The sequence below is a fragment of the Antedon mediterranea genome, chromosome 11, assembly GCF_964355755.1.
Source record: "Antedon mediterranea chromosome 11, ecAntMedi1.1, whole genome shotgun sequence".
Lineage (NCBI taxonomy): Eukaryota > Metazoa > Echinodermata > Crinoidea > Comatulida > Antedonidae > Antedon > Antedon mediterranea.
This window is the reverse complement of record NC_092680.1, coordinates 7157515-7185414: the sequence shown is the minus strand read 5'-3', so window position 1 is coordinate 7185414 and position 27900 is coordinate 7157515. Positions and strand designations below refer to the sequence as shown.

General features: G+C 31.5%; 2 protein-coding genes across 2 annotated transcripts; both read left to right on the top strand.

Moving 5' to 3' along the window:
- Positions 1–74: 74 nt before the first annotated feature.
- Positions 75–25319, top strand: LOC140062357 (solute carrier family 12 member 2-like). Its single transcript, XM_072108538.1, has 24 exons — positions 75–270; positions 659–1009; positions 2946–3038; positions 5601–5676; positions 7614–7709; positions 9753–9892; positions 11470–11580; positions 12067–12178; positions 12918–13045; positions 14295–14555; positions 14776–14883; positions 15035–15158; positions 15749–15850; positions 16153–16308; positions 16722–16821; positions 17776–17887; positions 18599–18739; positions 19256–19362; positions 19884–19993; positions 20858–21076; positions 21272–21383; positions 21678–21764; positions 21957–22136; positions 23091–25319. The coding sequence occupies exons 2-24, from the start codon at positions 671–673 to the stop codon at positions 23230–23232; spliced, it is 3156 nt and encodes a 1051-aa protein (XP_071964639.1). The 5' UTR covers positions 75–270; positions 659–670; the 3' UTR covers positions 23233–25319.
- Positions 25320–25484: 165 nt separating this feature from the next.
- LOC140062593 (alpha-ketoglutarate-dependent dioxygenase alkB homolog 7, mitochondrial-like) lies at positions 25485–27782 on the top strand. The gene is made up of 4 exons (XM_072108876.1): positions 25485–26004; positions 26498–26674; positions 26843–26967; positions 27316–27782. Exons 1-4 carry the CDS (start codon positions 25612–25614, stop codon positions 27434–27436), a joined length of 816 nt encoding a protein of 271 aa, XP_071964977.1. The 5' UTR covers positions 25485–25611; the 3' UTR covers positions 27437–27782.
- Positions 27783–27900: the final 118 nt, after the last annotated feature.

Genomic DNA, 27900 nt, shown 5'->3' with positions numbered 1-27900 from the left:
CGACGGCCGGATAGTTAGCCAACAAGTCTAAGCCTGCTCCATACTGGTTTAGTTGGACAAGTTGTCAACAGTTGATACTTCACCGGATCAACTGCTACTGTATAATAGGCCTACATGCATGGTATGGAGAAGTTTGTTTGAGTACGACCTGGGATTATTAACGTTTGTTTGTAGTAGGCATTTGAACTATTATTTGGTAGCTTGTTGGTGCTACCCCGAGGCTTACATTAAATACCAGTGACTTACAAAAATTTACTCTAAACGACACGGGTAAGTTGAACATCAGAGTACATGATATAAATGAATTTTATTTCACTTTTTTTGGTTTCATGTGATGACAACTGTGTTATGCAAACAATAAAAGTCTCAGATAAAATTACAGAACATTTGTAATTTCTATGGAAATTTGCGGCAAATATATATTACGGAGGAGATGCTCAAACTACTCAACACTTTTATTTGGCCTTCAATTATGGGAAACCCTCAACAAAACACAATAATTATGGACAAATCAGCGACCACAACATGCAAAACACTGATTCCGTTTTTTTCACAATCATAGGCCTACAGTACAAGTGTCAATACACGACTCTTGCTGTTTACAGTGAATAACAAGTTTTTGGTTAATGTATTGTAACAATTTATTTTTTTTTCATAGAATAAAATAAGCATGGAGTCTACTAATGAAACCCTAGATCAGCCAAGTCAGTTAGAAGTTCCGAAAACTGCTCCGGATGAGGCTGGCGAGCCAACTCCTCATCATTCACCACAAAAAACAAGTCGTTTCAAAGTGAAGATTGTTGATGAGTTACCAACAGGAACTCATGCTAAAGACCGAATGTCCATGATGGAGAAATGCGATACATTTAACGATAGTATGCACGTCACTTTTGGTCAGAATACCCACGAAGCTGTTCCATCAATTGCGTATTATAGGAATATATTTTCAACAACAGCAGAAGCTAAAAGAAGGCCAACTCTTGCGGAATTACACGAGCCTAAACGAATGGTAATTGTGCACACTTTTTGTACGGTGTTTCAGGTCTTGATATTCCACTAGTCCAGCATACATTGTTTAGGATCTGGGTTAGTCACCTTCAGTCCATCAAGGGAGGGTGTCTAGTGTGTAAATGTGTAAATAATTAGATAGTTTGATGTGCCCAAGTGTAAACAGAGCTTAAGTTCATTATCTGGAAGTCAACAGGTTTCTGGTTTTAAGATAGTTTTTTTTCAGTGTCAAGGTGAATAAATTTGTTACAAAATGACCTTTTCCAATGCAGAGTGGAATTTTCCCTATTTTTGTGATAGAATGATTCATCATGTATTTTAGACTCAATACATTTGTGGCCTAGACAGGCTAGACTGTCTACATGTCCTCCTTTAATAAAACCTTAATACATTACTTTCTGAATCATAATCTTTTCTGAATCATAAAGTCATGTATGACAACATATTTATTATCAATCATAATTTTTACTGAATACTGAATACTGAAATGCTTTATTTGTCCATCATCATCATAAAATAACAACAGAAATTCTTCTTGAAGATTTTTTATTTATATATATATATATATATTTATTCACCAAAGAAAGTAAATTATTGAAAATTTTATTATTTAATTTGAATTACAATTTTAGGGTACTAAAAAAATAATTGTTTCTTCAGTACTACTACTAAGTATAACAACATAACATGTACAGTACAATACAGTGAAATGATCGAAAAAGGGGACTTTTTCAATCATTGTTGAAGTCAGTGTATAGCATTTTTTATAGCATTTTAATGTATCACTGAATAATTGTAATTTGTTATCCGATGTTGCATTCGACGGCGGCAAATATCCACATTAACATTACAAATTAAGATTTTGAACTTTATAATGTTCTTAAAATAACACACATATGATATTACAGAATAATGATTATTAAATGATTTTGATTTATTAAATTTGGCATGAAACAAAATTACATTACAAAGAAATCACTGTAGGAAGGCATGAGGATAATTGTATTTTCTATCTACTATAAAACCAAAGAACTTTGTACAGTGTGTCACAATCGCATGTCTGCCGCCTTTTTTGAACAGCGTTACTCAATAACAAATAAATATCATATGCTGAGGAAAATAAGCCTTTCAACAAATGCAATATTTTTCTAATTTAACAAATGCAAAACATTTGTTGTTTTATAACACAATGTATTATATACTTAAAGTAAACTTTTATTCATTGAACTTTGTATAGCTTGTGTCACAATCACTTCTTTTGAACAGCGTTACTCAATAACTAAACAAATATCATATGCTGAGGAAAATATGCCTTTCAACAAATGCAATATTCTTCCCATTCAACAAATTCAAAACATGTGTTATTTGTTTGAACACACTATAAGCTTAATTAAAGTAAACTTATTCAATAGTGTAGACTATCAAACTAGTTTGACAAAAAAAGTGTGATGTGCCCAAATATGGTGGCGATATGACATCATCATGTCCATATTAGGAGCACATTACTTTTTTGTCACATGATCGTATAGACAGAGAACTGATTTAGAGGCCATTAAAAAAGTCAGTGATCAGTTTTTGGTAGTGGAGTAAATATTCACAAAAAGCCAAATATGCAATAGAACCATTTAATAGAAACGTTAAATAGAACGTTTAACATGCAATAGAACTAATACTAAACAGTGTTACAGAATTAATTAAGGATAGCAGTGTGTTATTAAACTAAATTGTAGTAAATGCTGAAATTGAATAACATAGTAGTCAAGTTATTGCCTTCTCCACACTAGAATCCAAAAGGTCATATGTGTTGTTTATTCTACCTTAATGTTTTTCAGTTGATTTATACCATACTGACATTTATTTTATTATTTTAACCCCTTATAATTTCTTCTTATTTTGATCTGATTCTGAGTAACTTTTTGCTTCATTTTTTTTTAAAGGATCTTGAGAATTCTTCACCAGAAGAGGATCAAGAGATTGGCAAAGTTGTGCAAGGAGCTGGCAACAAATTTGGATGGATCAAAGGTGTTTTGGTGAGTCATAGTAGCCCAATTAATTTAGTATTTTATTTAAAACATATTTAGACAGGATAAAAATATATCAGGTATAGATATTGCACCTGTTTTACATGGTCTTGTTTTTTTTAGCAATAGATTAAAAACATTCATAAAAGACATTAAAAAAAAACTTACAGTAATGACAGGTTTTCTGTAAAAATCAAAACTAATTGGTGGATGCTAATGCTCTCCATGTCTTGTGGTTCCTTGTTTTTTTTCAGTTAAGGTTTAGTTAAGTTAAAAGTTCAATATTGAATATCGAAACTGGCAGACTGAAGGAGCTTGACCTTTGACAAGATCGCCTTTTTAGTACTTTAGCTTTTCAATGCTTGGTGTTGTATTTTCTGGAACAGCCGCTCCACAATCTCTTTGATTATCTTCCTTATTATCTTTACTCTTATTAAAAGTTAACACTAACAAATATTATTTATTATTATATTTTAAATGAATGTTTCTAATTATCAAATAACTGTTTTTTCATCGCAATTTATGTACAAAGTTATTTAAAATGGACCTGAAATGGAATTTCGATTTTCAAGAAATTCACACATGTTATTTAAATGTATCAAATTAACACAAACCCATACAAATAAAAACAAAATGTATAGTATTTTGAGTAAAAACGAAATTTTAAGATACCATGGTAAATTAGCGAAAATTACTCACGCCATTGCAATATTCTATTTTAACGGCCGTCGGAAGCCTCTATATTCACGACGTCACATATACACACGATGATATCGAGAGCGTGTATGCCGCCCGATAGTCAGTGAATGATCGACGGCCTGGAAAGATACACGAAGCGTTGATACTAATTTATTCAATATATAATGTTGTTGAAATATAGGTCACTAAAATGTACTTCGTTTGTTCTAAAACCCGAATTTAGAAGGCCTACCTCCCAAACCTTTACTAGGCCTAGGCCCCCAATCCAGCGCGCGGAGTCGATCCACCACCCACATCATGCGGCGAGGCTCCGTTTCATGTGCATCCAAGGACCAAAGCGATATCAACAACTTGCTTCGCTCATTGTCAAGCCAAAGTAAAATATGAATAAAATTCGTTTTCGAACTGCCTGATTCGTGACAAATAAATTATCATCTCATATTACTAATTTAATTCTGCTAAACTAAAAACTAAAGAAACTAACACATTTTAGCAGTATAAATTACGAACGATATACAAAATACACGAACGGAAAATATGAATACGCATCATTGCGCACGGAGCTGTATCCCGGACAACGTTGCCAGGCCAACTTCGGTATTGCCAGAAAAAAAACGTTGATTTTAAGATTTTAAATCGTCATTTACTCGATGAATAACCGTTTATACGGTAATAATTTTATCTAAAAAAATTCTAAATACGTTTCTGCAAATGCACAAGCATTTTTTAGAAAATACTCCATAGATTTCAAGAGTTATAGCCAAAAAACTGCAAATTTTCCATTGGAGGGATAGGAATATATTCGCAAAGTGACGTCACCCGCGAATTTTTTTGATTTTCAAATGAGGCTTTCCCCAAAAGGGCCAATTTATATTTTGTAACAATATACATTCTAGCAACACCTAATAGCCCCCAAAACATCATTCTAAAATGAAAAAAATCGAAAATCCATTTCAGGTCCATTTTAAATAACATGTTAGAAATTTGTAATAAACGCACACAGTACATCGTGCCTTTCTATCCTAACAATGTATTTAAAACTTTCTATTATTAAAATATTGAAAAAAAATCAGGTCTCTGGACCATTCTATAGTCTCCACAGATTGACTTCTTCATCAGTACTTCTATGAATAGATTATTAGTTGGGAACAGGAACGCTAGTTGATCATACCCAGTACCGTTTTGATCGTACGATCATTCAGGAAAACACCTCACGAAAATAAAGGGGTGCATTTCTGTGTCTTGCTTTTCTGCCTCTGACTCATACCCCTTTGATTCAACACATCACAACCATTGGACAACCATGGAAACCTTTACCTCGCTTGAGAATTGAAACCAAAAGTAGACAATTATGTATATATATGTTATCACTATTTAACAAAGTTGTTATGAGTGGAACATTCAGTATGTATGTTCAGTATGTATAGTACAGTAAAAGCCCAGAAAGGTCAAAGTAGAATACTGCAATATCTCATAGAACTGTTTTAGAAATAGCAGGTAATTAAATTACATGGACTTGATGATATTTTTGTGTAAATTCTATCATGAAAAGCAAGAGCAGTAAATTCCATTATGAAGGTTTACTTTCTAATTTTCTTTTTGAAAAATTGAATTTTTGAAAAGTAAAAAAAATAAAGATAATTTATTCAAGGTATGTGAGTAACTGATAATTATGACATTAGATTGCAATTGATTGTTTAAAAGTTTCTATGGTGAATAAACATATTTTTTCCCAAAAAAGTCAAAACTAATGTGTTTAAATATTTTGATTGTTTTATTTCCTTTGTAACCATCTTTTATAATTTTGATTTTGAATTTACTAAATGAATTAGAAATTTATTTATTATTCTATTTGCATATTTTTCTTTACAGGTGCGATGTCTTTTAAACATTTGGGGTGTGATGTTGTTTTTACGTCTAACCTGGATAACAGGACAGGCAGGAGTTGGTGAGTTAAGTCAACTGATTATATCAAATTAATTTAATTTAAGATGTATTGTCCCCAGGTTTTAATTTAATGCCACTTATTATATAAAATGGAAAATAACTGGACAATGGTCTTCCAGTTGACTAATTACTAATATGGTTTTATCAGATAATTAATTTTCTTGTTTTTCATCCAATTTTTTAAAAATGAAAGTGAGAACTATCCATAACAACAAGACGTTATAATCAATATTTGTTTAAACTTATTATTTAAGGGGACAATTAAATTGATAGTATCTTTTAATAATGAAAAAAAATATTTTAAGAATTGTTCTCCTCTCCTTCGATTAGCAGTCGTTACATTAATTAGTAAGTTATATAATCAGTGAGTCAATTAAATCGTGGAGGTATTTATAAATGCTTTATTTTTGTATAATTGAATAATTCAGTCAAAATATGCTGTATGTTACTTGAAAATTAATGTGTTATTAGTGGCCTGAATAATCACTTAATATATAAGCAATAAATACTTCTTATAAAGGGATACATAAAGCGCTATATAATGAAATCTGTACAGTACAATATATGGTAAACGACTATGAGCGCTCACTGGCTAAACCCAGGGGCCATGGAGCTTAAGGAGGCTCCTGAGCAGGGCCTGGAGGGCAAAAAGGTACAGTAGTAGAATATGTTTGCTTTGGAGAACTGCTTAGAGTCCCTACACCAGGGGCCTCAGACCTCTGCATTACACCACTCTGAACCATTGAGCTTGGTTCAAATTACCACTTAATGTGCATGTAAGTGAAACACAAGTAATTAACACGATGTCATCTCAACTGTCACTTTCATTGCTCGTACGCCATTGTCATTGTGTTGTGTGAACCAAGTTTAAGATTTTGCTCTATGTTGGATCATAGTCAAGAATCTTGTCAACAGTCAGTTTTTAAAAGTCCTTCAGCTTGATTATTTAAGTCACTTCTAAGAATCAAGGGTGCTTTAAGTCTTATTGACAAAATGGAGTTTAATATTGAAAAATAGAAAATACTATTTTAAAATAGAAAATAAAACTGTACAGTACCTGTATCATTAAAAATATATTCTTTAAAATTAACATAAACAAATAATAATACCTAATTGTAACATTTTCAATAGATGTTTTACTTACTATATTTATGTAGAAGAATATAAAATAAACAGCTACTGTAATGTGAATGGGTGAATGTTCGCAATGTCATTTGGTAAAATGAATTAATTTTGATTAAGTATACTTTCGTGGCACGTACATTATAAACTGCTTAAGTGAGAAGGTAGGCTGTTTATTCAAGTGAGTTAAAGTAGTTGTACAGTGAAAGTCCTGCATATATTGTACTTACAGTAAGTACTGTACTGTCTAAAATAACAATATTTGTATATGACTATACCATATTTCAAGGCCAGAATTTTAATTAAACCAAAGGAGGTTGTTAAAATATTGAATACAATGCTCAATGCAATATTAAGTCCGTTTCATTTGTCATATCCAATCAATCTGTGTGGAATGTGGTTGTGTTTCATAAACATTGTTAAATTTATATAAGTTTTATACCCAGGTTTTATAGACTTTTACGATTTAATTATGTTTATAATGATTTTACAGATAGTAAATGTTGTGTACTGAGTGTAAGAATTACATTCCCATAAATGTACAGTAAATTATGGTATTTTCAATTTTAAAAATTCATAGTATCTATTATATATATTTTTCACTCAACGTCCAGCACCTGATGACCGAAGAGTGATCACCTTTATGAAACAGTCGGTAAAATGGAAAAAAATGTATTATTTAAGTCATTTATTAATAATTTATATCAGTTTTGTTCATGTTTTCCATGAAGTCCAACACATAGATTATTAATATACGATTTGTGTTTTTTTGCATGTTTGAATTCAATTGATTTATACATTTGTTTTTGTTTAAAGGTTGTGCTACAATAATTATTCTAATGTCAACAGTAGTGACTGTATTAACAACATTGTCGATGTCCGCCATTTGTACAAATGGACAAGTCAAAGGAGGTAATTCATCTTAAACTTAAAATAATGATTTTAAATGTTTGAGAAAAATGTTAATTTTGTTTATCTTATTTCTAATAAAAATGTAATCCTTTTGGTTTGGTAAATTTTGGTCAGTTCTATTTTGATTTTGTGATCTTTTTCTGGATTAACCTATCCACCATTTTACCACATAACCAGTGACAGATCCAGTGGTACAATAGCCCTCTAAAAAAAGAATCCAACTCAAAGCATCTAGGAATGATTTCCATCACGGCCAATTGATTGCGGAAATGACCCTTGTAACATTTGATTATGAAAATATGTGAAAAGATTGTTAAAAAAAATTTAATTACATTTGTTGTTGATCATTATAAGGAATTAGTTTTAGCCTATTGTTATGCAATCTTCATACTTTCTGAAATTATGCTTACAATCATACTCACTAATGAAGAAACTGATGTAATGTATGTATGACACTGTAAACTGACATTTCTATTCATCGTTCGGTTTAGTAAGCAGATTTTAGAATCATGCATTACCAAGCCATTTGTGGCATAGATTAGTCTATGCATAATCTACTCTATATCAGGACACTGTTTGATCTTCTGCTGATATTTTTATTAACTTTCACAACTGATGTATGTCGTAATCAATACACTTCATAATCATATATCAATATATAAACAGAATGTTTACAAGTGACTGATTATCTTAATTTATACAAAAGTGGCGTTCACATCGAACTATGGCTAGTTAATTTAACTAGATTATCTATATGATCTCGCCATAATTTGGATGTGAACGCTCAATTATGTCCGGATGATGGTTTTTTTCTGGACAATTATTGCTGCTTGGATTTAGAACTAAATCCAAGGATAGCCAGTTATTTTATGAGGGTAATCCAATTAACAACCCAGCAGGTCCCCTTCAGTCTCATTTGCACCAATGAAATTAAAGAATTTTTTAACTCAAATGAAGAATGTTCATATTTTACATTTAAATTGCAAAGAATATGGTTATTCTTCATTGTGTACTACCGTAAAATGTCCTAAAAAATTAAATGAACTATGTCTGATGAGGAACAGAGGTCTAATAGATATAAGAGAAGATGGTAGTAGGCCTACAATATTTACTATACTGAAAGTATATAAAAAAAGTATACAAAATTTAACAAATGACTAATTGGTAATCACAAGTTAAAAGTAAACAACATACAGGATAAATAAAAAAAAGAGATGATTTTATACATGAAATAGTATTTAAAATCTTCAATACCAGGTTTTTATGAAATTGAATTAACTAGACATAATTGTACCAAAGAACGGGATTTGTCAAGGTTAGTCCAGTTAGTAGAAAATTGTTAAATCCACTTCTTCTAGACATAGTTCCATGTGAACCCCACTAAACTCCTTTAACTACTGAACTGAATTAAAGTGGCACATGACAGGTATAAGTTTTATTAACCCCAGTAATCATCATTGCAAAGTTATTGATAACAAAAGTAGTTTAGTTTTAATATGTGTCTCTATGTCTGTCTGTGTAAGTCTATGCATCTGTATCTCACTACTGTACGTTACCAGCTGATTCCAGTGATAATACATTTATAGAGAAGTTCAATGTGAGATAATATCAAGGAAAAGCACAAACACACCAACTAATAGTACCCACAAAAATAAACATAAACATATACAGGGTTGAAAAGTACCTCCTAGGCAGAGGTAACAACAGGACAAAGAAATTTGAAGACGAAACTTGCAGATCAATAGTACCTTTACTGTAATGACAAACCACTCTAACATGTTACATGTATATCGATATTTGATTGCAAATTTATGTGTTCTGTGGATGATGTGGAATATCTCGGTAATAATGATAAGAATGTTCTATATACCTAATGATTATTATATTTGTTTAATAACTATCTATGAGATAAGATTACATGTGTTGGCGACTGTATGCACTTAATGTAGTTAGATATTGTTATTAGAACCGCAAATTATTTGTTGATACTTTGTTTATGACTATTGTGTTATTCTTTTACAATATATTGTTGTTTTAATGTAGGTGGTGCTTATTATATGATATCTCGTAGTCTTGGTCCCGAATTTGGTGGTTCAATTGGATTGATATTCTCCTTAGCCAATGCTGTTGCTGTTTCCATGTACGTCGTGGGATTTTCAGAAACTACCAGGGATTTACTTCATGTAAGAAATGTTAAGCTTTAGTTCCCACTAGGACGTAGACGCAAAGCAAGCGAGTTGACCAATGCCAATCAACTGTTCGAATAATCCATCGCTTGTGATTGGTCAAATCACTTACGTTGCATTACATCCTTGTGTTGCGTCTCTAGTGGGAACCAAGTGTTTGCAAAATATTAATGTTGACACAAACAAATGGATTGAGCACTGAGTGAGAGCTCAAACAGTAAAGAAATTTCTGCCTATGATGAATATGAAAACAGAAAGTGGTTGATTCTAAAGCTCTGTTCCCACTAAGGTTCAAGTTTGTACTTGCCACGTTAGTAAACCAACAACTCATCCAAACTTTTAATTAATATTTTTTAAATAATAAGTCTTATACATAATTTTAGATGACTTCAGTTTTGATTCTTAACCTCATACAGTACACACTATCAAATTTGATGTGACAAAAAAATGGTAGGGATATACCATAATATGGTAGTGATATGACATCATTGTCGCATAAAGTTTGATAGTGTAGACCGAGCTTTAGACATTTACTGTATTAATTAAATTAAAATATCACTATATAGTTTTACACAGTTATTGTTCTAAATCCAATTTCCTGTTGTTGATGCTAAGTTCTGGGTCATTGCTTTTTTATTCCTTTCTTCTATTTAAAACTTCATTTTACAATAATTTGTGTTTTATTTTAAAGCTACAGTATCAAACTAGTTTGGCAAAAAAAGTGTGATATGCCCAAATATGGTAGTGATATGCCCAAATATGGTAGTGATATGCCCAAATATGGTAGTGATATGCCCAAATATGGTAGTGGTATGATGTCATTGTGTCCATATTTTAGCACATCACATTTTTTTGTCCCATAAAGTTTGATAGTGTAGGCAAAGCTTTGACCATGTATATATATATATATTCATCCAATTTTTAGTGCTTTATCCCCATAATATTTGTCCTGTATCAAATTCACATGTACATGTATCATCAGTTAGATTGTAGCTTTAGTTAGGGTCTAGAGTATGGTACAGGTCTCATTGTAACACATGAGATGCTGTATCACTGAAGTTACCTTCAATACTGTACAATTAGAAATACCAGAATATTCTGCCAGTGTATTACTTTCTTGAAATATGCTGCCGGAATGCGTTATGAAAGTTATATGACAATTGGTGATGATACTGTATGCAATAAACCTACACTTTAAGCTGTGGAAATAAATATTGTGGCCGTATAACATATATTGGAGAGAGCGAATTCTGCTCTTTATTACGCTCTGTCTACACTGTCAAACTAGTTTGACAAAAAAAAATTGTGATGTACTCAAATATGGTAGTAATATGCCCAAACTACTGTAGGTAGTGATATGCCTAAATTAGGTAGTGGTATGCCCACATTAGGCAGTGATATGACATCATGTCCATATATGGCCACATCATATTTTTTTGTCACATAACATTTGGTAGAGTAGATGGAACTTTAGAGAATTGTTTATTACAATACTGTAGATATTATTAAACTTTTATACAAATTTGAAATACATATTTAGAACCTGTTGTCACAGAATTTATCACTCTTTTTAGGATCACAATTTAATCATGGTTGATGAAATTAATGATGTGCGTATAATTGGAGTAATTACGCTAATTGTATGTCTTGGTATAACAATGATTGGCATGGCATGGGAAGCAAGGGTAAGTACATAATATATTAACCATCACCTTTCTGATTTAATTAAGGCTATTCTTAGATTAGAGTGACTGAGATTTGTACAAGAAGTAAGAATTGTGCATTCTACAGCAGTGTATAAAAGGGACACTTTTCTGTCAATCGAACTAGGGGAGAAAAGTGTAATTTCTGCGCTCAGTAGATAATGCTACAGTACAGTGATTCTTTAGAACACCCCTTTTCAGTGGAAATTACTATTAAGGATTAATAATATTTAAAAAAATCTGTGCAAACGATATAAAAATGTAAAATATTATACAAAGTTTATTATTAATCTCATCTGTTCTTCTATTATTTATACATGATGACAAATTATTATTAACTTTTTTATTAATGTTTCACTTGACTAAATATAAAGAGTGACTAACTGTAAGCCTATTAAAAATAGATTTAAAATAAAAATTCTATTATTAATGTTAACAAAAATAATAAATGGTTTATTTTCCCTATAGGCCCAGTTGATTCTTCTTGTTATTCTTATTTGTTCAATTATTGTGCTTATAATTGGCTCAATAATTGCACCTACACAAGAGGAATTTGCCAAAGGCTTTGTTGGATATGATGGTAAGAAATATGTTTTAATTATGAAACCAATATTCTGTCTTGTTAAAGGTCCATGCAATTTCTAAATAAACCTAAACTTGGATTCTACATTGATTAATTTGCTGCAGTGTTGTTAGCAAAATATTCAAGTGTGATTTAATAATGAAATATTTTATTAATAATATATTGATAAACTTTGCAATAACCTTCATTCCTAGCAAGAACATTGAGGTGGAAACTTGTACGTAGGGTTGTAAATTGTGTTCCTAACTTTCATCAGTTGATTACTTTATCAAGCCTCATACTTATGATATGAGTTGAATTGTCATGATTGTAAAAATTAGGGCTATACAAAATTAAGTGTAAATATAACTAGCTAGTTAGTAATGGCTGGCTGGGATATGTATAAAGCTCTGCTGTCTACACATTATGTGACAAATGTGACGTGCCCATACAGTGTATGGACATAATGACATCATATCACTACCATATTTGGGCACATCACACTTTTTTTTGTCAAACTAGTTTTGATAGTGTAGACAGAGCTTAAGAACACATTTACATTGCTATTCAAGCAGATTTATTTTCTATAAATGTACTTTCTATTTTCTTAGCCGACAATCATTAAATATAAGTTTAAATTGTACACATCTGGGAATATTATATCCAGACTTGAAATAATTGAATTATTTTTTTAAAGAAGAATTCAATTTTTAAAATCTGCTGTGTTAATGTGTTTTCTCTTATGACTATTCAACAGTTACCACTTTCAAGAATAACTTTGGGCCAGGCTACACAGAGGGCGAGAGTTTCTTTTCCATCTTCTCCATCTTCTTTCCAGCAGCAACTGGCATTTTAGCAGGTGCTAATATTTCTGGTGATTTACGGGTATGATAATTTATGAATAAAAATGGTATCTAATAATCTAAAGCTTCGTCTACACTATCAAACTAGTTTGACAAAAAAAAGTGTGATGTGCCCAAATATAGTAGTGATATGCCCAAATATGGTAGTGATATGACATCATCATGCCAAAATATGCGCACATCACATTTTTTTGTCACTTAAAGTTTGATAGTGTAGACAGAGCTTTATAGATAAAAACAGTATAAATATAAAAGAAACTCTTGTTTATTATAGGAAAAGAACGAAGTGTTCTATACAATTAAGATTCACTATTATGTATGTTAATGAATGTGAACGTTATAGCATTGAGTATTATTCCTTCATGGTTGTAAATGATTAAATTCAAGTTTATTGCAGACGCTTGAGGTTCGCTAGATATTGAGTCATGCTACAGGAAATCCAGGTTTGTGTGTCAGCGACACTTTATAAAACACGTGAGAGAACACGGCATGAACTACAGCCGTGAACAAATACTTAACGGAACATCCTTCAATAAAGAATCTCAAATTAAAAACTGCCTTTTTTGTAGTCTTAATAAACATCAAAGATAAGTGGTTAAGCTGTAGAGTGTCATTGTAACCTAGTTTTATATTCTGGCCTATTCTGATTCAATATTGAAGCCATAAAAATTAGCAGAACTTTCGGGAAACACTAGCCATTCATATGTGTAAAAACATATATAAAAACAAACTGTTTATATACACAATTATACAAAATACAGATACAATAACAATCATCAGGCTGGTAAATATATTAAAACTCTTGGAGTTGACAACACCAGTTTGCATCCATTGCTGAGCCATACAGGGCATTTCTCATAATGAACATAACCAAAATATTATTTGGTTTTGAAATCTATATTCAGCAACACTCATACCACAATGCATTCGCATAGATTGCAAAAATGCAAACGTGACATCAAGGTTGTCCTTGTACCATTACCTATCCATATTAGTGAATCTGAATTTTAGAGAAAACTCCTATAATAAGTTTCTTTTATATTTATACTTTTAGATATTTTATCTATTATCAAATCTAGAATTTTGAAAATAATATTGTAATGCAAATTATTAGCAAATTGATTTTTGACAAGAGTATATAAATGATGAATCGGGGGAATTTTTTATTGGAAGTTGGGAGATTGAAAAGTGCAATAGACTATTGAATAGAACATTTACTATGCATTAGAACTAATACTGAACGGTATGTGCTACAAAATTGTGTTTTACAGGACGCTCAGAAAGCAATTCCAAAAGGAACTCTTTTAGCCATTCTGATCACATCAATTGTTTACATCGGTCTGGTCTGGTTACTAGGCGCAGTCATGGTGAGAGAAGCTACTGGTAGTGTGGCTGACTACTTTCCAAGTGTAATAAATGCTAGTATGGCATTAACTACTAGAATGCCTGGCCCTAGTTTGGCTAGCGCAACAAACACAACAGGACCTTGTCAGATTCAGTTGTGCAAGTATGGTCTTTTGTGGGATTTGCAGGTACATTTTCTATATTCTTTTTTTAAATAAAATGTCCAGTTTAATAAACATACATATTTTTGTTGGTATGGTGAATCACTAATTTAATTTTTCCAAAAAAAAAAATTGACCAAACTTTCAATTAAAGATCATTGTAAGAAATAAATAACAAGACAACAGCAGAATGTGTTACTGAATAACAGTATATAACGTAAATGCATTAATATTATTTTTTTCGTAGGCTGCTTACGTGATATCTGCTTTCGCACCATTTATTATTGCTGGTATTTTTGCTGCAACACTGTCATCGGCTCTCGCCAGTTTAGTCAGCGCCCCAAAAGTGTTTCAGGTAAGAAACACATTATCATTATGTATATACTTATAGTATGTTATATGTAAAGTAATTTTTGCTTTGCTAATTTTATTGAATGATTTAAAACACAATTTTGTTTGTTTTTTTAAAATAAATTCTTAATGTTAATGCATCAATTATTTTTTAGGCAGTATGTAAGGATAATGTTTTTCCAAAAACCCAATTCTTTGCCAAAGGTGTAGGCCCAGCAGATGAGCCTAAGAGGGCGTACTTTTTAACGTTTTTCATTGCGCTTGGCTTCATTGCTCTTGGTGAGTATGGGAATATTTCTTATGTGAACAACTAGCCCATTGATAATGAGAGAGAGTTTGTGTAAAGTTTTTTACTGCATATATCCATACACATCGTCAGGCGGTTTGAATAACAGTAACCGTTTATTATCCACATCAACATGGCTGTCATATCGACTAGTGATGACACAGCTTGACCTGCATGGAGAGAGAGTTTATATAATATTTTTACTTCATATATCCATACACATTGGTTATCAAAATAACTACAATTGTACTGGGAGAGGGGATTATGGGTCCTGTGGTTGGAGGGTAATGGACTCAAAATGGCGGGTTAAAGGGTTGGGGGAGAGTATTGGCAATTACCAGAATTGTAATTTGAAGGTTTTAAACAACATTTGAAAGCTTCTACTGAGGAAATGGGATGTAGTTGTTGGAAAAGCTCGGAGGGAAGATATCTCTCAATCTATAGTATATAAGTATAATTATGTATTAGTAAGTAATCTTTTTCAGTTTCCAATTTGATTTATCTCTCTATATTAAAACAAATAAAGATATTAAATAAATAATTACATGCTACTTTAATAATAATATATCTATTTTTTTTTTAGGTGAATTGAATGCTATAGCACCCATTATCTCAAATTTTTTCTTAGCTTCCTATGCACTTATTAATTTTTCGTGCTTCTCGGCATCATTGTCAAAGACACCTGGTAAGTATGCAAATTAATAATTCATATCATACTGTATGTATTAGTATTAATCAATCATCAACATTTTTATTCTAAAATCAAGACATATACAAATGCAATAAAATGAAATAGGAATGGGATACAAATTGTAACCCTAACAAAATTAACATTGGTACAAAAAAGAGAGAGAGATTCGAGAATTAGGCTTTTTAATGTTTTTCCTTTTAAAACATTGATGTTTTATAGTAAGAAGTAATGTTGTGTAATGTGATTCATCTTGCCTCTCATTTTCATTGAATAACTCGGTTATCTTTTTTATATAGGTTGGCGTCCTGCATTTAAATACTATAACAAATGGGTAGCACTTCTTGCAGCTGTTATATGTATTGCTGTTATGTTTCTTATCAATTGGTATGCAGCGTGCATTACAGCCGGTCTGATCGCTGCTCTTTATATATACGTCAGTCATAAAAACCCAGGTATTGATATTTTATTATTATTTTAAGTTATTTAGGTTGGCATAGAATGTTGACATTGACTTATACAGTATGTTAAGAAACAGTGGCCTTATTCACCAAGCAATCGAGGGAAACACTTTCACTTAAAATGTTAAAAAAAGTAATTAAATGTATATATTAAATTTTATAAGGCAAAATCCTTAAATATTTTGTGACTTGTAAAATGTGTCTATATATTTTGACTTAAGTGAAACAATTCACAATTTAAATAGGCACCAAAGCAAACAGGTGCTTGCCTAAAGGGAAATGTCTCATTAAAGTTGTATTGGTTAAAATGACGAATGGCTACAGTAGATTCATGTACTGTATTATATAACAAAAATAAATTCTGTTTTCTGCCTGCAGTAGATTACCATGCTAATTTTCTATTTCAGAAATTAATTGGGGTTCATCTACACAGGCATTAACATATAAACAAGCTCTACAATGCACTGTGAAATTGTTATCTATTCCAGAACATACTAAAACATTTAGGTAAGTTTTCACTGCTTCTATTCTGTTTATGTTTTTATTCAACTACTGTAATTATGATCCTTTCTTTCTAGATATCAATGTCTTGTCTTGACTGTCATGCAAAAATGTGATAAGCCTGTTACCAATTTAATAATATTAAATCCTTTGGGACACCCTATTAAGGGGACAATTTCCTGTGACAGTGTGTGAGGTGCAATATTCATGGGCTCAAAGTTTAGATGCAAAATATTGTAAGCAAGTAGATGTAATTTTCTTAGATTTTTCATCTGCTTTCGGTAAGGTACCCCATAAGCGTCCGATTAAAAAACTTAACAATATTGCGCCGTATATTTAATGTCTCTAGAAGTAGTAGTGCCAGTGCAATGTTTATTGAACATGGTGTCCCTTCCTTTAATGAGTACATGCGAAAATCTACCTATGGTTTCATGCAACGTATGTTGAATAGTGGTAACATCCTTGTTGCTTGTGTTTGCAAACATATGCTCCATAACTCCAAAATGTATTGTAGATGGAGAAGCATTCTTTATACTTAAGTTTAGATTTTTCTTTTTCTATTAATAAGTTTATTTATATGGATGATATTTCCGAAATAAAAAGAAATTGAAATTGAATTGAAAAGGAAATTGGGACACTTCATATTATATAGGTTAAAGACCCTAAATATTTTAAATATTAAAGGTTTATTTAAAGTGTATAGACTCGCATTAGGTTTTAAAATAATGCATGGCCTATGTCCCTCATCCTTTAATGAGTTTGTGAGATCAAGTGAGAGGTGTGAAGGGCGGTTAATACATTGGAAGGCTAAGACCAATACAATATAATATATGTTTGAACATTACAACAAACCAAGGAAATACCCCTATTAAGGGGACGCTTTGTGTCTCGAAGGTGGCTCCTTAATAGTGTGGTTCTACTGTCATATTGAATAATACAATTTCTTTTGTGCTTTTGCAGACCACAGTGTCTAGTGTTGAGCGGTACACCAGATTGTCGTCCAGCGCTGGTTCACTTTGTATCACATATCACTAAAAACACAAGTCTTCTTGTATGTGGAAATGTTATTGTTGTAAGTAACTTTATTTTTGTAAATTTTTAAGTTCATACAAAATGAGTTGCCAATAAGGCATATGTATTTATACTTATGTGGGCGAATGCAGGAATTGTCAATTGTGACTGGGTGTCTAGGATTTGTCATGACGGTTGTCAGACATTTTAAGAGAAGGACTAACTCAAGTTCATGTAGAATAAAAAAAAGGCAACCCGTCCCTCACCTAGATAAAAACTTAAAGCGAAGTGTGTCCTCAGGTCATACTGATCATTTAGTTTTAAGGTAACTAGAGTCAGAATGTCATATTAAAGGTACTTAAAATGTTGTACATCTCAAAATATACTTCTTCTATCATTTTACGTAAATTAATATATAAGCAATATTTGGTACCAATGTCTTTTTATGAACTTTAAAGTTTTATTTTTTTTTAATGAATTTTAACATTTTTCTAATTTTTTGTTTTTTTTAAATATTTACATTTTTAATCTGTTTGATCATGTTATGAATCCTCTTGTGTCTTTATGTTTGAATGTCTTCTGTATATGTTTGTTCTTGAAGAGGGCCTCTTCAAGTCAGCTATACTGCTAAGTACAGCTGTTAGAGTTAATCTTGTAAAACAAAGTTGAATAAATAAATATATAGGATATGTATATCAGGGTAACGTAATGGAGGTGATTAGCTGTATGTTGTTTTGCAAGTTCAATGTGTCTATTTGGCATTCTTTTCTAGGGTAACCAAGAAGAAAACTTGGACCAATTGACATCAACATCGAAAGACTACACAAATTGGCTACTAAAGCAAAAAATCAAAGGATTTTATTCACCTGTTATATCAACATCATTAAGGACAGGAGCACAGAGTTTACTACAAGTAAGTTTATTATTAGATGTAAATCTATTGTATATTAGAATACAGTAACACACAGATAATAATTGGCATAGCATAAGTATAGTGGTATCACCCATTCTATCCAAGAGAATGTGTCTTTTTGTGCGACTACAAATCTTCCGATTAGAAAAGTTATTCTGTGCTTACTGAGAAGCATATGATCACATTGGAGTAATTACTTAATAGCTTTATAGTCGCATGGAAAAATGATAGGTCACTACTGTACAGTCAACTCTCCCACTACCAGACTCTCTGGAAACTCTCCCAATACCTTTCAGAAGTCCAAACAGTCCCAAATTTATTTTTACCATTCAAATCACATTCCTAACACCAACATTTCTGGAAAACCAGAACATATTTGGCCAGCCCAAAGGTGTCCCGTATTGGGAGAGTTAAAAATAGAAGAGGCAAAGATGTTTTAAATATAAATTATCAATAGAAATGTGGCATTCAAAATGATAGCTATAGCCCTGATGTTGTAATTTATTCACTTTTCAGTTAATTGGTCTTGGAAAAATAAAGCCTAATACAGTGTTCCTGGGTTTTAAATCTAATTGGCAAAAAGATACAGCAAGCAGTGTAGTTGACTACGTTGGCATTATTCAGTAAGTACCATAATATAATGGTATAGTTTTATTATTAATTTCTTAAGCTCTGTCTACAATATCAAACTAGTTTGACAACAAATTGTGATGTGCCTAAATATGAGTGATATGATATGCCCATATATGGGCACATTACATTTTTTGTCACAAAAAGTTTGATAGTGGGGACAGAGCTTTACTCATCATCATCTTCCTTTACTGTGCAGACCTGTTACGATTATAATGGCACATGGTGTTTGTATTAATTATTTGAATGGATATGCATTACCTTTATCTTTACTACTAATACTCCTGTATCTTGTCTTATATTCTTCATACCAACAAATACTTTATTCATCTGCATATTTTTTTTCCCAAGAAATTCTCATTGCACAGATCAGTTCTCTCCCACATATTTTTTAAATCTTAATATTACCTTAGTTCAAATAATACTGCATTGTTTTAAAATTACATAAATAACCTTGTGAAATTTGAAATTGGGAACAATTACTATTAAAAAAGTTTATTTTTGTCATTTTTAGTGATGCATTTGATCTGAATTATGGTGTAGCCATTCTACGTTTTCCACAAGGCCTAGATGTGTCTGCTGCCCTCAATCAGCAATTACAGAATGGAAACAAATCTAAAAAACGTAACTCTTTTATTTTCATTTTTAAACTGTTACCAAAGTATATTTAAGAAATGAGCTGAAGAAACAATTTTGTAAAATGTCATCGTCATCTTCCAGAACCTAGAAAGACAATTATTGCCAATATCATGATACTGTTATTAAACCTGTAAATGAAATATTTGATTTGCCATTACTGACACATACTACAGTATTTGATGATCTAATTTGGGATCATTGTTGGATGTCAAACAAATTAAATCTGTACCATTGTCTTAAAAATGTATCCCTTTGACTAACTAAAAAAATTTTTTTAAATATATTTTGAAAAAAGGTGGGTCATTTTGAAGTATCATAATTAATAGTTATTAACTTTCACCAAAAAAATAATTTAACTGAAATACGGACGTTTTTTTGTTCAAAAAATAACTTTGACTTCCAGTCAAAGTTTTCGATCAAACATATCTCATAATGCAATGCGCTTGTTTGGCTACTCGGTATGCATAATCATAAAACTTCCTCGCGATCTGTGTGAAAACACCTTCTCAACTGCGACGAGTTGTCCTAGTTAGCATCATGCATTATCCATACTCGTGGTTTGAAGTCTTTGTTTATTTTCGCTCGGGACGATTTTCCAGACGAAATGTAATCAAATTAATTTATCTGTTAATTACGTAAACTTGTTGTTTTTGCCTCAAATTTTCGACTTAAAGTGAATAACTTTAATATTACTTTGATATGGCCAATTTAAATTTAGAATATTTTTTTTTTATTTTTTGTGTTTCAAGGGACAATACATCTACCATATTTGGGGATATTACTGATATATTTGCACATCACACCTTTTTTGTCACATAAAGTTTGATATTGATCATTCTAATTATTCAGCTTCTGAGCTCACGATTGATGAAGCGGAACCATTGATCCTTGAGGAATCGTGGGAAAGTAAAGATTCTGAGAAACGAAAATCTATTGAGAAGCCTGTTCAGGATAGCACAGCTTTAATGAGAGGCCACAAACCCGGAAGCGTGATTCGATCTGTCAATGCATTCCAGGAAAAGCAGGCTAAGGGAACCATAGATGTATGGTGGCTATTTGATGATGGAGGTTAGTAAACATGACATGTAGTGTACAAATATAGAGTGCAAGGGTACAAATAATTGCATAACCATCATTGCAATAGTATACAAATAATGATTGTTTATGAGTGCAATGGTATAAATAATGTTCTCATTGTAACAAGAATGAACTCGCATATAATTGCAGATTAGTAGATTCCATTCTATCATTCCTCTTATGCAGGTTTGACCTTACTTATTCCACATATTCTCACTCTGAGGCGGCAATGGGAACGATGCAAGCTGAGAGTATTTGCTGGTGGAAAGAAGGACCAGATAGAGAAAGAGAAGATAAGGTGAAATAACTGTCTTGTTTGTTTTGGTGTTTCCCAAAATCAAGCACCCAACTATCTTTTCCATTTTGTATAGTTGACATGTTATAAAGATGTTTTGATATAAGTTTTTCACATCACATCAAATTCAATTATTTTTATTTTTTTATATTAAAAAGAGTGTGATGTTCCCAAATATGGTAGTGGTATGTCCAAATATGGGCACATTTTTTTGTCACTTAAAATGTTAATTGGACACGGTTTCTGTTTTCAATGTTTAATATGAGCATTGTTTTTTTGTTTTTTTCCATTTTGCAGTATGGCAAATATGCTGAGTAAATTTCGTATTGACTGTCATAGTGTAGAAATTATACCAGATATTGGAAAGAAACCCACAGACGTCAGGTGAGATCCAATACTGTTCTGTCCTGTACTAGTTTGCCTGTCCCCATTTGTTTATACATGTGTGTGTTTATCTTTTAGTTATAAAGTAAAATCATTTTTTTATTGCATTTTTCTTCTTGTGCAATTGCTTATCAGTAATTTGATAGCAGGTTTTTAATAGTAATATGTTGTTATTATTATTCTTTTACATAGTTTGGAAGCCTTTGAAGCAATAGTGAACCCTTGGATGTTACATAAAGACCAAGATGAGAAAGATTTTCCTGGGTATATCACAAATGAAGAAAGAAAAAATTTGAAGGAAAAGACATATAGAAATATACGATTGAGAGAACTGTTATTTAAACACTCTATGGATGCAAGGTTAATTTTCTTGTAAGTTTTATACCAAACTTTTAATAGATCATTTTGTAGTTTTAATAAGTTTTTCACTTGAAAATGACAAAATAAACTGTTAATATAATAACAAAAAACCTGTTGTCTGGCCTTATGGTTGAAATAATGGTGAATAATTTGTTAAAATATAATTTTTGGTCAAACTGAATAACTATATGTGACATGAAAATGTCAATAGGACAAAAAAAAAAGTAATTTTTTAGGAGGACAATATATATATATATTGAAAGATGAGGGCGTATCAATTTGATCTCTGGTGTGCGTGTGTACAACTGAGGACTAGTGCTGTTCCGCCGTACCACGCCGAGAATGTTAAAGAGTCGCTATCCAATCGAGTTTTCGGGGCTTTCATGGTATTGTTCAAACTCGATTGGATAGCGACTCTTTAACATTCTCGGCGTGGTACGGCGGAACAGCCCTAGTCCTCAGTTGTACGCACGCGCAACAGAGATCAAATTGATACGCCCTCATCTTTCAGTATTTTTATTCACGAGGCGGGATCTCCGAAGAGATACTTTTATATATATAAACACATTAGGCACAGAACATTTCCTCATCTCTATTGTTTCAAATTATATTATATATATATATATATATATATATCAATAAGTTATACTTAATATATACTTATGAGGGTGTATGGCGCAGTGTGATGGGCGTTTGATTACTGATCGTGAGATTGTGGTTCGAATCAAACTCTTGCCGTATTGCTTGCCTTAGGCAGGACGCTTTACTTGCATTTTCCTCTCTCCTCCCAGGTGTATAAAATGGGTACCCGGTTAGATCAAGACACAATTTTGCGCTGATTACTAGCTGCATTATGGGAGTATGTTTCCATACGTGTTTGATCCAAAAAAGTGATTAAGAGCTTGCTTATATTCGCTATATAAGAATGAACTATTATTATCATTTTTGTTTCTGTTTCTGTTTCAGGACACTTCCAATGCCTAGAAAAGAAGCTTGTTCAGCTTACATGTACATGTCGTGGCTGGAAACACTATGCAACGCTAAGGAATTGCCACCAATTGTCTTAATGAGAGGAAATCAAACCAGTGTGCTTACGTACTATTCTTAAGAGGCGATAAGTGTACAGTATATATATATATTATAATATCTTTACAAGGTTATTATTCTCTTAGCAATAATAGATGACTTTATTTATACTTGATTGGATATTTGTTTATTGATATTTCATGTCTCATACTACATTATTTATCACAATTATAGGTCTAATGAAAATGGATATATTTCAAATTTTGTAGTTAAAGCTAGTCAAAGCTGCTGAATTGACAGCATTACTTGGCTGAGAATAGAACCAGTACAGAAAAGTACTTTACTATATGTCCATACAGTAAAGCCTATCTTTGGTACCTCCCTATTTAGGGGACATGCCTATGTAAGATGATATGTTCCGATTTAAAAAAACATAAAGGCAATACTATATGTTTTAACACTTTGGTGTCCAATTTGGTCCCGGAGGTGTCACCTTAATAGAAGTTGTACTGGAATACATCAAAACCATACACAGGACCAAAATATACAAACCAGTGTAATTTGATTAAAAGAAAGGTTTATTTTAAAGATTGTAAATAGTATTGCTATGCAGCATACAGATTGTCATGTAAAATGAATTTGTGTATTTACCAGAGAGATGAAACTAATTAAGATGATATTAAAATGTTATTTGATATTATCTTACTTAAAATATTTAAAAATATTGTTTCATGACTATATTATGTATATTGACACAGGCTGTAAATAAGAGATTATTAAATTAGTGGGAACTAATGATTTAAAATCACTCTCCAATCAAGAAAATTTTACTTTAAAAAAATATCAAACAAGTAACACCACAGCTTGCTATTTCACCTAAACACCTGAACCTAACCCTACTTGCACCAAACAATAAATAATGTGTCGAGCGGCACGACTTCAACTAGGATAGGCATATTAAAAACAGCATTAAAATGCCGAGTCTAGGTGTAACTAAATATTTTGTCGTTTCATATTTATAATGCTTGAGCTATATGGTTAGTCTGTACACCGCCTAACACTCTGCTAACCAATTGTTTGTTACCAGCTGGTGATGTTCTTTCCCGTTTCCCCTGGATCTTCCCTGCAGATTGTGATGATGTTTTGTCTTATTTCTTTGATGATATCATTTAAGGTTTAAAATAACTTCAACTGTCACAGTACATACATTTTTACACTTTCTGGTTACTTTTATAACAATATGAAACCTATTTTTAAATTGTTGAAGAAAAAATACTCCTGAAATAAAAGTTGTGAATCTTGCATCAATGTTAAAATGTTTACGCTGGATTTCTTGCTTTGCTTTAAATATAATAACAATATTATTTTAAGAAGGTTCACAGTATAAAAGCCTGAATACATTAATGCAAGATGTCATACTATATATGGGCATATGTACAGGTAAGATGCTATACTATTTATGGGCATATGTCATTCAGATGTCATACTATGGGCATATGTCAGATGTCATACTATGGGCATATGTCAGATATCGTACTATGGGCATATGTCATTCAGATGTCATACTATGGGCATATGTCAGATGCTATACTATATATGAGCAGATGTCAGATGTCATACTATGGGCATATGTCAGATGCTATACCATATATGAGCAGATATCAGATATCGTACTATGGGCATATGTCAGATGCTATACTATATATAGGCATATGTCGTAAAATGCAATATTTTAAGAATGTGTGCCTTTGGATTTTTTATTTATAATTTGTATGCATTTGCCACAATATTTATATTATCTATTAAATATAACTATTTTACTGTGTATAAAAGTATCAATCTGTTTGATACAGTAGTTGTTAAAATCTGGTATTCTTTTTTGTTTTGTAACAGTTATGTATATCTACTGCCAATGTATTTAAATATAATGTACCGTATACGTAATACATATTTTGTCACTTTCACCGTTATTTTATTTTGGTATTTAATTATTGACTGACATCTGACAAATTTTAATTAATAAAACAAATTCAATGTTAACAATTATATATGTTAATTTCTTTCATAGAATCGTGTAGCAATGTTTGCAAATGTTACCTTAAAACTAGTATTTAAAATAGGTGTAGAAAGTACTAAAAATGATCCTTAATACTAGCACTTCTTTTTAACTTGTCTGTGTAAATTAATGTGAAAATATTGTTACATTGCATTGAATAAATAAAGATATTTCTTATGTGTTGTCTGAGTTGTTTATAGTTTATAAAAATATTTATTGTTTTTTATTTCATATTGTAAAGGGCGCCCTCAAGAAACTAAAATTAGCGAAATATGGTATCCATTTTCAGCAGCAAAAAGAGTGTTGGAATATTTATTGTTATAAATATGCAATTAAATAGTTTACACAAGTTGGTTTGTGCGAAATTAAGTAACGTATTTGTTTGCTTGAATATTTAGAATAACAATGACTATATACAAATGTTTCTGGCGATCTCAAAAGCATCTATTTACTTGTCAGTTTCTAGGCCAACGCCGTACTTGTGTTGGTGGCGGACGAAGTAGGCTAACTGCTGCAACAACATTCACACTGCTGGGAAGAGAACCTAGGCCTTGTCCATCCTCATTTATCCCAGTTCGATTCTTAACTATTTCATCTAGGCCTACTCATACTGTGCCTTCGACGATGAATATAACTAATGAGTGTACCGAGTTTTCAGGCAAGGATGCAAGGGACATTTTTGAGAAAGATTTTAAACTTTATAATGAATTCATATCAGAAATTGAATCTGAAACTTTGATGAAAGAAGTTCAAAAGTATTTCAAAGGTTTGCGGTATGAGGTTGATCACTGGGATGATGTAAGAATACAATATTATAATAATGTCAATTTATTTATTTTTTATTTTATAATATCATTATACATTAAAATTAGATAACATTACTAAGAGCATGGAGTAATACTCCATGCTAAAAAGAGTAAGACAATGACTTTCCCCACTCCATGCTAAGAGTAAGACAATGACTTGCCCCACTCAACTCACTGATGTAAATTAAAATATATCATCTGTGTCAACAAGAAAAAAAAATTAATTACACAAAATTCACATTCCCAATGACACTCTCCAATTTCAAAAAGGTTTCAAGGGCCCTTTTGACAAAATTTGCTTGGGAGTTTTGACAAAAGTAAAAATAAATGCTTCAAAATTGTTAAAACCCATCTATGCCATAACGATATATTGAAGTTTAAAATACTGTATTAATGTATTTGAAAGATACAGTAATTTATTATACTGAATACAGTATGTGATATACTTTGCTCAAAATAAACATTATGACATTATTTTTTACTAGGCAATACATGGTTATCGTGAAACAGAGAAATCCAACTGGAACGAAGACAACTCCAGAATAATTCAAAAAGTGCGTGAAACTGCATTTACAAAGTCTGCTTCATCTCAGTTAAATCTTGTTCATGTACTTGACTTAGCTGAAGATGGATATATAAAACCACATGTGGATAGCGTCAAAGTAAGTGGTATCTACTACTACTAAAGAGTCCAAAATTCATTTTTATCGTTAAAAAACATTCCGAATACCAGACTTTCCAGAACAGACACATTTGGCCACCGTACCCCAGAGGTGTCTGGTATTGGGAGAACTGACTGTATTATCAGTGAATTTTTATTTAATTTGCAGTTTTGTGGAAATGTCATTGCTGGCATAAGTTTATTGTCTCCTTCTGTTATGAGGCTTGTTCATGTAGAGCAGAAAAACATTTGGGCAAACGTGCTGCTAAGACCACTCTCACTTTATGTACTACAGTAAGTTATTGTCATGAAAGTACAGAAGTTAATCAATTAAACTAATCTTTGTTTATTCATTTGAATTTCTGACATATGCAGAATATACAATAACAAAAATATACACATAATAAGACAGAAAGCAAAGATATAACAAAAAATTGTGCATATCCAGAACAATAGAGTAGTGGAGCTATTAGCTCGATGGTTAACATGCTTACCCTCCAATCACAACATCCAGGGTTCATATCCATATTGCCAGGGTGGTAACTATGTTACCGTACTAACCTGAAATGAATTTAAACTAACAAAAAATAACTGTACATAATATTATAAGCATTAAACTGGTTACTATTTTTGTCTTGTTAGAAATCGTGTTCGATATGAATTCACACACGAGATACTGTCAAATGAGACGTCATCGTATCTAGGCAACAAGGTACAGAAGAGTCGAAGGATCTCTGTCATATGTCGCAATACCGCTGAATAAGATACTGTTGTCAATCATGTGATTATCATTAAATTTAGAGAATTATCATTAAGTGCTTCTAATTCTTTCAGTTGAGTTAAGTATCCGTGAATAAATAAAGCTTATTATTATTATTCAATATTGTCTTGTTATTGTCAATATCAAACTACATTATAGGTCTAAGAAGTCATTTTCACCAGTGTCACACTCTAGTACCCAAAGATTTAAAAAACTTAATAAATTATCAATAATGAAAATTTTTACTATCATAATTCTTTTGCAGTTTAGTTGAACCAAAGTCACCACGTTGGGTCCTATTTAAATTTCAATCCAATATTTTCTATTGTAGAGTTGTTATGCTTTTATTATGAACATTAATAATTATGTAATTTTATATATATAATGTATAAATTGTTTGATATTTAAAGAAAATTTATTGTTTAATTTTGTATGTAATTATCAATATTAACTTGATTTGTTTTATA